The sequence below is a fragment of the Acinonyx jubatus genome, chromosome D1 (assembly GCF_027475565.1).
Source record: "Acinonyx jubatus isolate Ajub_Pintada_27869175 chromosome D1, VMU_Ajub_asm_v1.0, whole genome shotgun sequence".
NCBI classification, from domain to species: Eukaryota; Metazoa; Chordata; class Mammalia; order Carnivora; family Felidae; genus Acinonyx; species Acinonyx jubatus.
The window spans coordinates 107511379-107526834 of NC_069390.1; the positions used below are offsets into that span (position 1 = coordinate 107511379).

The 15456-nt window shown below is 45.3% G+C and overlaps 1 protein-coding gene across 1 annotated transcript in view; it reads left to right on the forward strand.

Annotated features, from left to right (window-relative positions):
- Window positions 1-3666: 3666 nt before the first annotated feature.
- The window catches only part of GUCY1A2 (guanylate cyclase 1 soluble subunit alpha 2), a 318707-nt gene continuing 306917 nt past the window's right edge, over window positions 3667-15456 (forward strand). Inside the window, exon 1 of the mRNA XM_053204169.1 lies at window positions 3667-4068. Within this exon, the coding sequence (XP_053060144.1) occupies window positions 3748-4068 (321 nt within the window). The 5' untranslated portion in view covers window positions 3667-3747. The remainder of the gene's footprint in view (window positions 4069-15456) is intronic.

A 15456-nucleotide genomic window follows, 5' to 3' on the forward strand; every position in this document is an offset into this window, starting at 1 on the left:
ATTCTTTTGCATGTGGCTGTCCAGTTTTCCCAACACCATTCAAATGCCCATTCCGCATTGTGTATTCTTGCCTCCTCCGTTGTAAATTAGTTGACCAGGAGAATCTGCTTTCTTAAGGAGTGTTTTCCAATGCTTGATCAATCTGAAACGAGTCCTTGGGTGCCCTCTCCAGCCTCATAAACAAACCAAGTATATTCCTTTTCCCTTTTCCAATGGGAAATGATGCTTTAAGGAGTTTGTTGAAGCACGGTGTATCCAGCAGGGCTGGATTTGTGGGTATGAGTCTTTGAAAAAAAATCAGAGCACAAACTCTTCATTTTCAGTAGACTACTCTTTCCTAAAGTGTTTGGATGCCTCACACTAGGCCTAAGCCTTAAAAAAATTTTTTATGAGAATCGATTATGTTTCCTTTAAAAATGTTAATTCAACTATAGAACACAGCATTCTGAATCCTACTCCTGAACAGAAATACAAAGGAAACTGTTGAACGTAATGGAGATGATCTATTGTCTACATTTAGGCCTCCGTTTGTTTATAGTTTAAAGGTCAGTGGGAAAATCATGATGAAAGGCAGGGTAATTTATACAGAAAATCGTAAGACCCCTTCATCTGGCTAGGTTCTGTAAAGAGTCTTTGATTCAAATGGTTCACACAAAGCGGAAATGTTCCAGTGGTTCAAAGTTCTTTCTGGCAATAAACTTGTAAACAGGAAGACTACTTAGGCTTCTTGTGAATTTTAGAAACAGAAGATACTTAATGCTTTGCACCCAGTCATTTTTACTTTGAAACATGAGTTGGAATGTTTAGTAAAAGTTCTGGTTTTAAGTTCAGTGCACAGGTATTTCCCTTAGCGTAGAAATCCGTGTGTGTGTGTGTGTGTGTGTGTGTGTGTGTGTGTGTGTGCGCGTGCGCGCGCGCGCACTCACTCAAAGCAGTACTTGGTTAAAAGAATGAAGGGCGTATGCCATTTAGCATCCTTAATGGAAGCTCTAAAATCCTGTGACTCTGAAGAACTGGCCAATTACTTCATTAGTACTAAAGATTAAGAACTACAGCTTGTGCTGTGTGGATACCGCACAGCAAGATTATTAAACAGTTTCTCCCAAGTTGGAATAATGTACTTTTCAAAGGCACCATCCGTTGTATTTCCTGAGAAAAACAAGGACTAGAGAAGCTTTTTAGCAAAACTGATGACTATTCTTTATGATAGAAGGTATAATTTGTGTCTCATTTCCAGTGGAAACAAATGCATATAAGATTAAATGAGGTAATGGGAAAATCAACAGTAGATGCACCACACGATCAAATGAAAAATAGCAACAATAATTATATGTAATAATTACTATAATTATAATAATCATTATTGTTTTATTTATTTTTTACAAGTTTTTATTTATATATATTTTGAGAGAGAGAGCATGAATGGGCCGGAGGGGCAGAGAAAGAGAGAGAGAGAGAGGGAGAAAGAGAAAGAATCTCAAGCAGGCTCCTAGCTGTCAGTGGAGAGCCCAATGCAGGGCTTTATCTCGCGATCTCACCAACCTTGAGATCATGACCTGAGCAGAAATCAAGAGTCAGAAGCTTAACCAACTGAGCCACCCAGGCCCATATTATTAGTTTAAAAGCAAGACCTGAATTTCCTGTACTAAGATAACCTATGCAGTTAGGAACTTATTCAGCAGGTTCAGAAAGAATACATATGTTTTTCAAGGTGAGCATGTGAGAATACACACTTTTTATAACTTTAACATCTACTTAAAATCTGAGAAGAAGGGATGTCTCTGAATTAGTTGAGTGGATTTTCCCAAAATATAAAAGGAGACCTCGAATAGCATTTATACTTATTTGGGTCCTCATAAACAACTGGGAAGATTTAGAGTTAAAATCAAATTGGGGTTGGACATATAGCAAAGGTTTTTTTGTCGTGTGTGTGTGTGTGCCTGTGTGTGTGTTTCAATACACAAACAGCCCACACATTCATCTGCCTTCACCTTGGAAGGACCAGTCCTTTAAACAAAAACACCACCCAAAGCACTTTGGCATGTGCACCCTTGAGGAGCTGAAGCTAGAGCCCCTGAACTTTTCTTTCCAGGCGAGTGGAGGTGGGGAGCGTGCTCACCTGCCCTGCCGCACGGGGAAGCACAGCCCGGGACCCCTCTTTTTGGTGACTCTCTTATTTGCCCTTTTTCCCCCCCATCTCTTCCCTAATGTCCGAACAAGTCCGACGCTTTTCAGGAGCTAACAAGCAGGCGCAATGGGGCCAGGCTCTGAGGGCGGCTGCTGGTTTGCCACGAGGCAAGCTTTGGAAGGAAACAGCTCCGCCGCAAACTCGCGGCAAGAGATGTGCTCGCGCCCTGGCCGGTCTGCTCCTGGGCTTTGAAAGGCCTTTCTCTCCATCCTCCCTCAGCTTTCCGAGCAGCATGCCAAGTGCACAGAGATCGCATGTTTGGCGCAAAGAGCAGGGAGACTGCGGGGCCTGGAATCACTCCCCGGTGTCCCCCGGCCGGGTCCTAGGTAGCGGAGTGTGCAGAAAACTGTCCCCCCCGGTCCGCGACGCCGGCGCGCGCGGCTGCAGGTGGCAGGCGGAGCTGTCCAGCACTCGTGCGGAGCCGGCGGGAGCCCGGAGCCCCGCGCGCCCCAGCCCCGCGGACGCGCAGCAACAGGGCTCTCGCCCGGCAGAACCTTGTCCCCGTTAGCTGCCTCCCGGCCCTGGGCCCGCTCCGAGCCCCCGCGGCCTCGACCGAGGCGAGCACTCCGCCCCGCGAGCTGCTCCGGCGGGCTGGGTGCCAGCACGTTGCCCCTTCCCTCCCCTTGGAAGCGTCTTCTCTGGAGCCGGCGGGCTGCGCCGACCGGCCTTTCCCCTTCGCCTCAGAACTTAAATAAACTCGGAGGAAGGCAGGGGAAGGACGGCTCTGGACCCCCGCTCTTCCAGTTGGCGCCCCCAGGCTGCCCCGAGGTGGCTCCACAGGGACGTCTCCCACGCTCGGCCCCCCGCGCGGTCCGTCCGCTCCCGGGCTGGCCCCCCGCGGTCGAGGGCCGGGGGCGCTCGGGGTCTGTGTGGGCCCTGCGGTCCGATCCGGCCCGCCGTGCGCTCCTCCTCGGAGGAGGGGAGGGTGGGAGCGGGGAGGGCGCACAGAGGACGGCGACCAAGTGTCCTCGTTGCTCCTGAAACGTGGCGACGGGCGAGGCTGGGACTCGCAACGAGTATGATGGCGACACGTGATACCGGCGGAGGGAGCGCACGGGGGGGGGGGGCTGATAAAGGGAGAAGGAGGGAGGCGGGCGGCGAGGGGCGGGCGGAGAGAGGGGAAGGGGGAGCGATCGGCGCGCGGGCGGCAGAAGCTCAGCCTCCCGGACCGCTCGGGGCCGCAGCGCCGCCGCCCCGCCGCCCGCGGCCGCACTCTCGCAGCCTCCCCGCGAGCCGGAGCGGGAGCGCGGCGCACCGCCAGGCGGCCGGGCGAGCGCAGAGGCGGCGCGGCGCGAGCAGCGGCGGAGGCGGCGGCCCCCTAGCGCAGCCTGGCGTCGCCGCCGCGCCCGGGCCCCAAGTTCCCGCCATGAGCGGCCGCCCGCGCGGGCTCCGCGGCTCCGGGGACTCCCGCCCGGCCGGGCGCGCCCGTACAGCCCCGCGACCCCGACGCGCCTAACGCCGCCGCCCGCGGGTCCCGCCGCCGCCGCCGCCGCCACCGCGGCCGCCGCCCGCGTCCCCGCCGCCGCCGCCGCCTCGGCCGCCGCAGGGCCGCCCGCAGCATGTCTCGGAGGAAGATCTCGTCCGAGTCCTTCAGCTCCCTGGGCTCCGACTACCTGGAGACCAGTCCCGAGGACGAGGGCGAGTGCCCCCTGTCCCGGCTCTGCTGGAACGGCAGCCGGAGCCCGCCCGGGCCGCCCGAGCCCCGCGCGGCCGCCGCCGTCGCCCCGGCCCCTGCCGCCGCCGCCGCCGCCGCCGCCTCCTCCTCAGCCTCAGCCGCCGCCGCCGCCGCCGCCACGGCCGGGGCCCGGAGGGCGCAGCGCCGGAGGCGGGTCAACCTGGACTCGCTGGGCGAGAGCATCAGCCGCCTGACGGCGCCCTCGGTGAGCCCGGGGGGCTGGGGGGCGGAGGACCCGGGTGGGGAAAGTTGGCGCCGGGAGAGCGCGGGCGTGCGCGCCGAGCCCGGCCTCGGGGGGGCGAGCCGGCTGCGGTCCCCGGGCCGCCCCCGACCCCTGCGCCCGGCCGGAGGGGGGCGTCAGCGCGCGCGGCGGCGGGGCGAGGCTTCACACATGGGGTGTCATGGTTCTACGCGGGGGAGGGGGGGTGTGGTGGCCCGGACGCTCCCCTCCTAGCCGTGCACTCCTGCTCGCTCTCGGTCACCCCGGCGCCCCCTTCACACCCGCCTGTTCTGCTATCCCTAAACTTTCCCAGGCCCAGTGTCGTGCAGCTCCCCTTTCCGGGTCCTGCCTCACTGTTCCCCAGGATCCCAAAGGAGCCCCTGCCCCTTCCAGGAAACTCTTCCTCTCTTTTTTCCCACACTCTCTTGGGCTCCGCGTGACCTTTTCTGACATCTCTGAATTCCACAGGCTTTCTGCCTTCTGTGTTGCATCCCTTTTCTCAAGAATTTCAGGAACTGGCTGTCAGATACTTTTCTGAGTTGTCTTCTAATGATCTCCGGTTTTTTTCCCCACCCGCTGCCCTCCCCCCCCCCCCCCCCCCCTATTCCCTGAGCATTTACTGGCTCAACTTTCTTCTCTGGGGGAGCCTGGTGTCTGCTTTTCTAAACCTCCCTGGTGTTTCTTGCACACCTATCTCAACCTTCACTCCCTTTACCCTGGATTCTTCAGTGCTTTCTCCCTCATTTTGTCCTGGCTGCCTTGTATTGGACGCTTTATACTGATCTGTTGAATTACTAAATGCCTTCCTAGCCTTCTCTTCAACTTGTGCTCACCCGGGATGTCTGCATCAGCATTTCGGGGTGTGCTCCAGACTCCTCCACGTTCTAGACATTTTTCCAGTGGCTTCTGCCTCATTCCTGTTCAGGCTGTTCAGCTACCCTTGACTTTTACCGACCGCAGGAATGCCAGACCTCTGTTCCAGTCCTTCTGTGACAGATGAGCTCTGTTTTGAAGGAATCCGCTCCAGTGCAGACGGAATCCTAAGGAGATTCTGTGTCAAATCTCCTGAGAAACCTTTTATTCTCATCCTGGTCTTGGGTGCAGGGGCTTCCACTCGGGACAGAACTTTAACCTTTGCACCCCTGGGTGCACCCCTGCACTCCTCTTCCTTTTCTCAAAGTTTGTGAAATGAATCTGAACAGCCATCTTATTTGACTATTCTGGAATCTCACTTTTGAAAGCACTCTTGCAAATGATGATAGGGGAGGCACCTGTGAAAGCGTGGGATCCGGAGGGACAGGGTATTAGTACCAGGCAGTCCTACAAATATCCCTGTGGCCCTGGCATTAGTGAAGAAGGACCTTTTCTGTCTCTGACAATGAAACTACTCTCAGTCCTCTTCCTTTCCTTGCGTATTTTCCCTTCAGCGTCCCTTCCTTCCTTCCACGTCTTCCATTGATAACGTACAAACAGATCTCAGAATGGGTTGGCAACTGTTGGCTATTCTTGACTGCAAATACTTCCCAAGACGCATCATCTTAGGAACTATGTGATGTTGCAAATTGTTGAACTTAGAAGCCTTTATAAAAGGAGGCCGGTAATCTGCAGGTCTGTAGTTTTGTGTTAGTACCTAGAGCAACATTTGTGCAATGTAGTAATTGGTCAGTACAACAGATTCGAATCTGATACAGTGATTTTACTGAAGGAAATGACTAGTTTTGGGGGGTGTTTTTTTTTTTTTATCATTTTGGAGTTTTCTTTTTGCCTTCGAATCAGAATTTACAAATCTCTAAAAAGTCATGGCAATGCCTCCGGTAATGCCAATTTAACTGAAGGCTGTTCTCGACCCCTTAGGTGAGAGGTGCATAAAATAAACTGAACTCAAGTATTTACTGCCAGAACAAGAGGGAAGGAAGGAATAGCTTCTGATTTTTACCTTTATGGGTCAAATTTGAATGACACTAGCTTTCTGATGGATAAAAAGCATGTGCCCAGATAATACTTCTCAGGATAAGAAATTTGCAAATCATTGCAATGATCATATATAGGTAACAGCTCTGTCTGCTTCCCATGCTACAGTTATTTTCCATTTTGAAATTAGCCTATTAGCTACAATGCTGACAGCACACAGGTGAGTATGGTATAAATATTTTCAACATCGTAAGGCACATAGGAGCAGATTTTCTTTGGCTAACCATATCACCTGTAGACTTGGTAACACAAAAACAACAGAAAGATTTTATTTCAAAGCGGTGACTTATTTCTGTGTTCTCCACCCTCCCCCCCCGCCTTTTTTTTTGGCAGTCTAGAACTCTGCTTCAAGAAGTTTCTGTAGATTCATTTTCTTGTGTTGTCAGCATTCTAAGTTTCTCTGACAACACTTGGGGAAACAAATTATGTCTTCTCCATTCTCTTTCATTAGCACCAAGTGACTATTTTTGAAAGAAGTAATTTAATAAAGAGTAGTTATAACCAGAGCATTCTTAGAGGGCAGTTTCCAGCTGTTTTGTGTTGGGAACCCTTTTTTATATTCTGTCACAGCTTACCTTAGGAGAAGCTGTCTTTGCTGTGGAACTTTCTGCCTTCTTCGTGGCCTCGCCATGGAATGTTGTCTCAGCCACAGCGGATTGGCTCTTTATGCAGAATAACTCGCAAGTAGGAAATGAATTTAATAAGCCCAAGGATATGGCCAAGTGATTCAGCTAGCTGTTGGATCATTGGAATAGTCACACTCAGGTTTTTGACATTTTGATAGGCATTGTTAGATGCATTGATGTTGGCTGTAAATATTGTTAATACTTAACACCGTTTTAATGATGAAAGTAAACTGAATTGGTGAAAGTGAAAAAATTCCAGAATTCATGAGGCCTGGTTCTCATTCACTGGACCTTGGACAACTAACTACTTATCTATCCCTGTGCATGTTACTTTAACCCTCTAGGAGCCCCCTTGTCTGTACGGTGTGGCTCTTAGGGTTCCCAGGATTCCTCCCTGTTCTTGCAACCTATGAAGACATATTTTCAAGCTTTTGATAAGCTCTTATAAAGGCATGCCAGAGAAGAGCAGGCATCTATAAGTTTTAAAACTTTGAAGAAAGTAGATCACTTTCTGAAGTAGGGACATTTATTCCGCGCGGTTATTTAAAAATATTTGAAATATTTGTGGATCTAGTGTGTGGTAAGTATTGTGCAAAGTACTGGCAATACATATTCCAAACAAAACATTCCCGGTCCTTGACCTCATGGAACTTCTTTAATTATAGCCTTTATTTTAAGGAAGCTGTGCTGAAGGAAAACATAAGAACTCCGATTGTCTTGGAGCTGTCTACGGGAAGTTGATTTACCATTCGCTGTGGATAATTTTGTTCATTGTGACTCTGGGGCACAGCCATAGAAATAAAAATAATCCTAAAGACCTGGCTGAAGATGCATAAATCACTTATCACATTATTGATTTTGAAATCATTTACTTGGGAAGACATATGGAGAAACAGCTGGGGATTTTACATCAAGGGTGAATTTAGTAACTCATGTATTGCTATTTTGTTCTTATAAATGAGAGTTGTTGAGAACCCTATCACTTAGAACCCTATCGCTTACCGGGCTTGGGATTGCTAGTGTCAGCCTGTCAGTGAAGATATTCCAAGGGACCAGTTTAAGGTCATGGCTTCGCTGGTTTTCTTGTCGGAGAACTGTTGGCTGTCACAGCATCGCAGGTGGCTCTCAAGGCCCCAGAAGCTTTGGAGAGCCGAATGGCAGGAAGAAAAGTAACTGGAAGGGTGGCAAATAAGGGGAGGAAAGCTACTGACGGAGAGTAGTCCAAGAAAATGAGAGAACAGTGAGGAAGGGAAATGGAAGGGAAGCCTACGTTCAAGCAGCAAAAAAAAAAAAAAAAAAAAAAAAAAAAAAAAAAAGCAAAAATTGCTTCATTATTAGTGGAAAGGAAATTGTATTGGCACATGTCTAGAAAAAGTGGAAGAACATGAAAAAATACACATTTAGCCTTCCCTGATATTAAATAAAATGAGCTCTCCGCCCTGTGTAAACCCTTAAAAAAAACCCAAAAAAACCCTTAGAATGTGACAGTGGTACTAATATGGAAATAATGAAAAATGAGTATGGTATATTCATGAGAGAGGATACTTCATCAACTTATATATCTTATTGATGATTTCAAGATTTGGGGCTCAATTTGGCTAATAAGTTCTGAGCAACACATCCATTAAAATTAAAAAGTTAGACAAAAGGTATTCTAGTAGATCCATGTTTTTATATCTGTAGTAATTAGATGCTGGAATCTGAAATCAGAATTTGATGGCCATCTGTCGCATATCCCTACCTCATCCCTAGTCATTGAGAAACATCATGGCAGAGCTGAAGGAAGGCGGATTTGGAATTGGACAGCTGTGGGTTTGAGTAACTCCCTGCTGAGCCCCTTACTAAGTGTGGGACCCTGGAAAGGTGACTCCTCCCTTCTCAGAGCCTTGGTTTCCTATTTTGTGAAATAGGAATAATAGCTACCTTGTGGATTTGTTGTGAAAGAGGGCACTATTCTTTGTGACACTCCTGCAGCACAGTAAAACGTTAGCTTCAGACTGCGATCCATCAATTTCAACTGAATTCGAATGTCTCCAAATGATTGAAAATTTTTCTACATAAAATTTTTCTTTTTTCTTTTACCTTTTTTTTTTTTTGCAATAATTACTTGCTAGTTACCTTACTGAAGGAGTTTATGGGTTAACTGATGTCATGTCCTCAGGAAAAAAGGTGATAAGAAGGAATTAATTTTGTTGGCCTTGCCCAGCCAATCCATTAAAAAAATTAAAACTGGAGTCCCTTTTTGGCTTCCTGGCTAGGAAGTGCACCCGAGCATGTGTAATCATCGCAGATTCAAACATTTCCAGCAAACTGCTGAATGCTATGTGGCATTATGAAAACCAGTCTTGTCAATTCTCTAAAAATACAAGGGTGTGTATATTTGGTAGAATGTGGGTATTTTCCAATAAGTCAGTTTTAGATTAGAAAGAAAATTAGAGAGGTGATAGAGAAATGGCTTATTTTTATTGCCTGAGAATTTCAAGCATTCCCCATCTAACTAACTCCCCATTCAAACGAATTTGTACGGCTGTTCAAGGGCGTAGGCTGTGATGTCCAGTAGTTACCCAGCTAGTGGCATTTATGTTTCATGTACAGTGCTCTATCCTTGTTTGGCTACTGGCTCAGTTGTTAAGTCTTTATTTTGAAGTTGATTTTTGACAATGAGAAATGCCATCAGTGATTCTTAGTTTGTAGGCCGAGGTGATAAGTGATTATACGTTCCTTTTTAGTATGTGATTTATCTACCTCAAAATACTCTGGGAAATGTGGGGAGAGTACTTGAGTACTGTTACGTGTTTTCCATCTATATCATCATTGCTCTTTCATTTACCTTTTTTTTTTTTTTTTGGACTTGTTCCATCATGTAGAGCTGAAGGTAGAAAGTGAAAGACACGTATTTCATTGCATGTGGTAGGAAAATAAATGCATTGATTGTATCGAGGTATATACGTCATTCACTGTGAGTTAGCAAGAAGACAGAATGATTCCTTTTGGAATTTCACACATATCTAGGAAGGAAAAAGGATCAGCTGATACTAGCAGGGAGAATGTTTGCTAGGGCTGTCTGGTGACCAGGTTTCCCTTACTTGATGCATGAGCTAGTATTTAGCTCAAAATTTAAAGTTCCTCTTTTTAAATTCTGACTCTTACCTTGATACTCTTATGTTGGTCTCATATTTAGCACAGTACCTGGTACCTGATGGGTGATTCAGTAAAATACTCAGAATAAATGAGTGGATGTTCTTTGTTCAGTTGTCAAATTCCATTATTTCTTTTGTGTTTGAGGTTTCTTGTATTATGTGTGGTTCAAACAAAGTATTTATATTTTGTGCCCCGTCTGTGAGAGATACTTTCAAGTATGTGAACGTGTTTGAATTTTACTTACACCTGCCATTAAAAAAAATTTTTTTTAAGTTTATTTATTTGAGAGAGAGTGTGGGGGGGGGCAGAGACAATCCCAAGCAGACTCCACATTATCAGCACAGAGCCCAATGCGGGGCTTGAACCCACAAACCGTGAGATCATGACCCAAGCTGAAACCAAGAGTCAGACGCTTAACTGACTGAGCCACCCGGGCACCCCCTACACCTGCCTTTTAAAGCAAAACTTCAGAATGCAGTCATGTTCAAAGAGAGCAGATGGAGTAGTTTCCTCCTCTTGGAAACTTAGCGAGTGGCCCATTTGTATTTTAAGAAGTTAGATAAATGTGATGACTCTCCTCCAGTTTCCTTATATTTTCTTAGTTTTTTTTTTTATACAATTCCTTCCCAAATGAGAGAAATATGTTTGTCAGCAAGTGGGATCCTGCTGCCAGAAATGCACTCTTAAGAGCTGGAATGACATAATTCTGCTCTTCAAATATCACTTCAGGACGGGATCTGAAGACCTAGAATTATGTGCTGTAAACTCAGAGTATTTCATAAAATTGACAATTCCAGACTAGAGTGATTTAGGAAGTAGGGGAGCTGGAAATATCTCTGAAGCCTGGAGATCTGTTGAGCTGTGGTGGGGAATTGAGAAAGAGTGAACATTCTTATAAATAGAACAGTGAAAAGTCACTATCAGTACAGGCTTTATCTGAGGCTTATTAAACAGGTCTTCCTTTAAGCTAGTGGTTTATCAGACCTCGTTGAACATAAGAAATACCTGAAGAAAGTTGTGAAAATGCAGATTCTCGGGCCTCTTCCTCAGAAAGTCTAGTTTGTAGCCCTAGGGAGGGGCATGGGCTCTAACTTTTAAGTCACACTCCAGGTGATTGCTAGGCACACCGAAAGTGACTGAATTCCATACTGTCAGGATTGTGGATCCAGGCTCACTGAGCTCTGCAGACTGAATTTTTTGGACAGAATAGATCTGGAAGTGACTCCTTTGGGGTGAATACGTGTCAAGCAACTACTGACCAACAGGGACAGAATAAAGGCAGTGACTTGGAGCCATGTCTCATATGGTATCCTTTGTGTTCAAAATAACCTGGTTGGTTGTGTGGCAGAAGGTATCTGAGATTTCACTGTTTGTGGTTTCAATTATTTATGACCCTGTTCCCATTTTTGCTGAGGATGCCTTGTTAGCTTCCCGAAGTTTCTGTTCGGTAGGTCACATGTCATTGCCGTCAGTGTTCTGTGGCCTCTTTCCTCTGATTCAAGAAACAGCTATTCAGAAAACGTTGGGGAGAGTAGAGGAGAAGGGAGAAGGGTTGTTGTGAGGGTCCACTTGACATTGCATTCCGAGTTTGGTTTTCAGAGTGAGACCGACATGGCATTTCTCAAATGTTCCTTCTACTGGTTCCTTTTAGACCAATGACTTGTTTGTATGCCAATACATTTTTTTTTAAGGTGAAGGGAGAAAGAAACATCTGGATGCCAGAAAAAAAATGATCTTCCTAGAAAATAAGCAATAGGACATTCAGATAGCAGACATGTAGAACCAGCCTTCAAACCCTACCAAAACATGACAAATACAATACCGGTTGCTAATATCTCCATCTGTAGCCAATTAGTCTTTCTCTCATTCCGTGGTTGAGTTGGGTAAGAGTCCAGTTGAACTGTCCAGATAAATGGTGATCCAACATTTAAAGAAATTTGCATTTGCAGAGAACTCTAGAACCATTCTGTCATGAGAGGAGGCTGTCCCTGTGGAAATCCTGATGTTATCTTACTTGTAAGTCCTTGAAGTCACCTTTGCCTCCTTTTCCTTTCACCGTAGTTTGTTATGTGTGAGTCTGCTGTGCCTGGTGGAGGAAATAAAAATGTTCTAGAATATGCTTCCATTTCTTGTTGCTTTTTGCCTACACTTCTTCATGCATAAACCCTCCAACTTAATATTGGGAGAGAATGGTTTTTTTAATTAGTATTGTGCACACACAACTAGAGACGGACCGACAGGCAAACATACACACACACACACACACACACACACACACACACATCCATCCGTCTTGTTTCCGGTCACTGCATTATTTTCCCTATGGACTACTAAGTTATCTTTCACATCTCTAGTATAGTACTTACTGTGTTGTAATGTGATTTTGGTTTATTCTGCCTCCTTAAGGCAGAGATCTATATATGTTCATGCCTACTAGAAAGTCACTTACCTATTTATTTACTTATTTATTTATTTTAAAGTTTATTTATTTCTTTTGAGAGAGACAGAGACAGACAGTGAAAGTGGGGGAAGGGCAGAGAGAGAAGGAGACAGAGGATCCCAAGCAGGCTCTGTACTGCCAGCACAGAGCCCAATGTGGGGCTCAAACCCAGGAAACTGTGAGATCATGACCTGAGCCAACACCAAGAGTCAGACGCTTAACCGACTGAGCCACCCAGGTGCCCCTAGAAAGTCTGATTTATAAAGACCCTCAGTAAATGTTAGGAGAACAAATAAATGTTGAAGAAATCCTTGTGTAGATTGTGGTGTATCTGGTAATGCTTTGTAGGCTCCCATTATTTTATGCTGCCATATTTCAGTTCTGCTTCATGAAGTGTTCTGTTTGTAGCTTTTGCTCAATCACAAAAAGGAGTAAATATAGTTATAACATGTTTTACAGTGCTTTAAAATTTTCACGACACTCTGTATTGGGTATTTTATTGTAGCTTCACAATAATCTATAGATTTTATGCCAATTATCTTTAACTTTGCTTAGTATGATTATTGTAAATGCCTAGAGACACAGTAGCGGGGGGGGGGCATATGTATTCTCACTTAGAGGTGTTTGTGTCTTTTCTGCGAAAGGGATATGGTTCTCTATAAGTTATAGAGATGGTATCCCGCTATGCTCTTTTATTCAGTGTTATCTCAATGTATAAGAAATCCTGTGTTATCAAACATTCTACTAAACAAAATCTTCACAAACTAGCACATCCACAGTGACCATTATAGACATAATAATGGTGCTGGAGGGATAGAGTCTTCAGGAAAGTGGTAAAGTTAGAAATTATTGACTTAAGGAATGGAAAAGAAAACTGACCAGGAATAGGTAGATGTATTATTGGGTATTTTTTGAGGGCCCAGCTGAGGCTGAACATAATGAATTTGTAGCCTAAACTGAGCAGGTGATTACAACTAGGAGAGACAGAAAGTTGTGTAGGTATATGCGTTGTATATTAAAAGGTCTATATGTCAGTTGAGTTTGAGGTGTTTGAGAGCAATCCATTGAAGTAGAGGGTTTTGCCTTGGGAAATAATGAGAATGAATGTCACAGGGGGCAGACTGTAATATTCAAAGGCATTTCTAGTCATCCTCTATTGGACGCAGATCTGATGTTAAGCTTATTTAATTTATATCTCGGTCTTGTTGTTTTCGCTATTGAAATCATTCTCTTAGAATAGCTGATTCCCCCAGGTGGCCTTCCCTCTCCACTATACCATCCCCAAACCAGAACTGGTAACTCATAATTAGTGATTGAAAAACTCAGTTCTATCTGCTTGATTAGTATTTACATGATGTTTTCAAAGTTAGAATTAATCCTTGAAAAATATGAGAATATTCAGTTACATCATTCAGTGTGCTATTTATGGTCCTTAGTTGTTACACAATGAGGTTTCCTTGGCTCAGACTTGATACACTGCTTCTTGAGTATGAGAAGTAATGTGTATGTGGAGTATGTGGAGTTTAGAGTAATGGTGGCTACAAACATATTTCCTCTTGTATTGGAGAGCACATTTCTTTCTTTCTTCCTTCCTCTCTCTCTCTTTCTCTCTCTTCCCTTCCTCCCTTCCTTCTTTCCTTCTTTCTTTCCCTTTCCATCCTCCCTCCCTTCCTCCCTCCCTCCCTCCCTCCCTCCCTCCCTCCCTCCCTCCCTTCCTTCCTTCCTTCCTTCCTTCCTTCCTTCCTTCCTTCCTTCCTTTTTCCCCAGCAGATATTTTCTTACCTGAAAAGTTAAGAAAATAGTTTTGGTGAACCAAACATTCTAAGTAAACTGTTACATATGCAATATCAATTTGTCAGTGGATGAATTCAATAAAACACACTTGAGGGTTAAGCAATTTTCATTGTATTAATCAGTCTTTGATAATCCCAGAGACTGGCTATGGGTTTCAGTACCTCAGTGTCATCATTATGCGTCATAATTACCACTGTGCTATAGGTGTGTGGCCATTCTCATAAGTGGAATATCTTAGATAATCAGATGCTTATGAACAGGACATTTCTTCTAAATGGAAACCCTGAAGAACTATAAGGTTCTTGTGGCCTCAGAGAGTTAATATGCGTTTACTTAGTTTCTCACACTCCAGCAGGAGGCAAGGGGAGGCAAGTTAGGAGTGGATTTTAAAAGAAGTTTTAATTTGGGGTGCCTGGGTGGCTCAGTTGGTTAAGCATCTGACTTTGGCTCAAGTCATGATCTCATGGTTCAGTTCATGAGTTGGAGCCATGTGTCAGGCTCTGTGCTGACAGCTTAGAGTCTGGAGCCTGCTTGGGATTCTGTCTCTCTTTCTCTCTCTCTGCCCCTCCCCCACTCATTCTCTCTCTCGCTGTCTCTCTCTCTCTCTCAAAAATAAATAAACATTAAAAAAATTAAAAGAAGTTTTAACTTTTACAGTCCTCTTTATAATTTGGCTAATGTGCATGTGTGTGCCTTGTTTTCTTGAAAAATGCCTGTGTGTATATGTGTGTATGTTTGTGTGTTTGTGCAGAAGCTACAATTCAATACATGCTGCATTCTGATTTTTGTTGTTTTAATTTGACTTTGGGGAAATAACTCCTGTCTCTCTTTCCCCATCTCTGAAATCATATATGATAATACGAATCTTTTACTTAAGTGTAAATATGTAATGAAATGTGAATGGTGAATTGAAGACGTTGTGTTTAACTATTATGGATTACTTCATTGTGCTGCTATGCTGATTTTTTGAGGACCACGGCATTGGTTCAGATTCTTTTGCTCCCTGCAATCTGGGAAGAGAACAGGCTGTGGAGTCAATCACTGACTCTGGCCATTATTTTGTGTGTTCTTGGCTAAGCCTCTTTGGGGCTCAGTTTCTTATCTATAAAATGAAGGTGATGAGTGGATGGTTAGCTCCGTGGGTTCGAGCCTGGTGCTGATAAGATGAAGGTAATAATTTATAGGATTATGAAAATCAGAAGTATAATGACAGCATAGTATTTTGAATCCAGTAAATAATCCGTGTTGCTGCCTCTACCCAACCCCTTCCTGATGGCCATTTTACCAATCGGCATATTGTTAATCACATCTCCTGATAACCTTCCTTCCCCTCCAGCCACAAGTTTTGGCAAAACCTGTAGGTGCTCCCCTTTGTTAGAGGGGTATCTTGTTCAGCCTTCT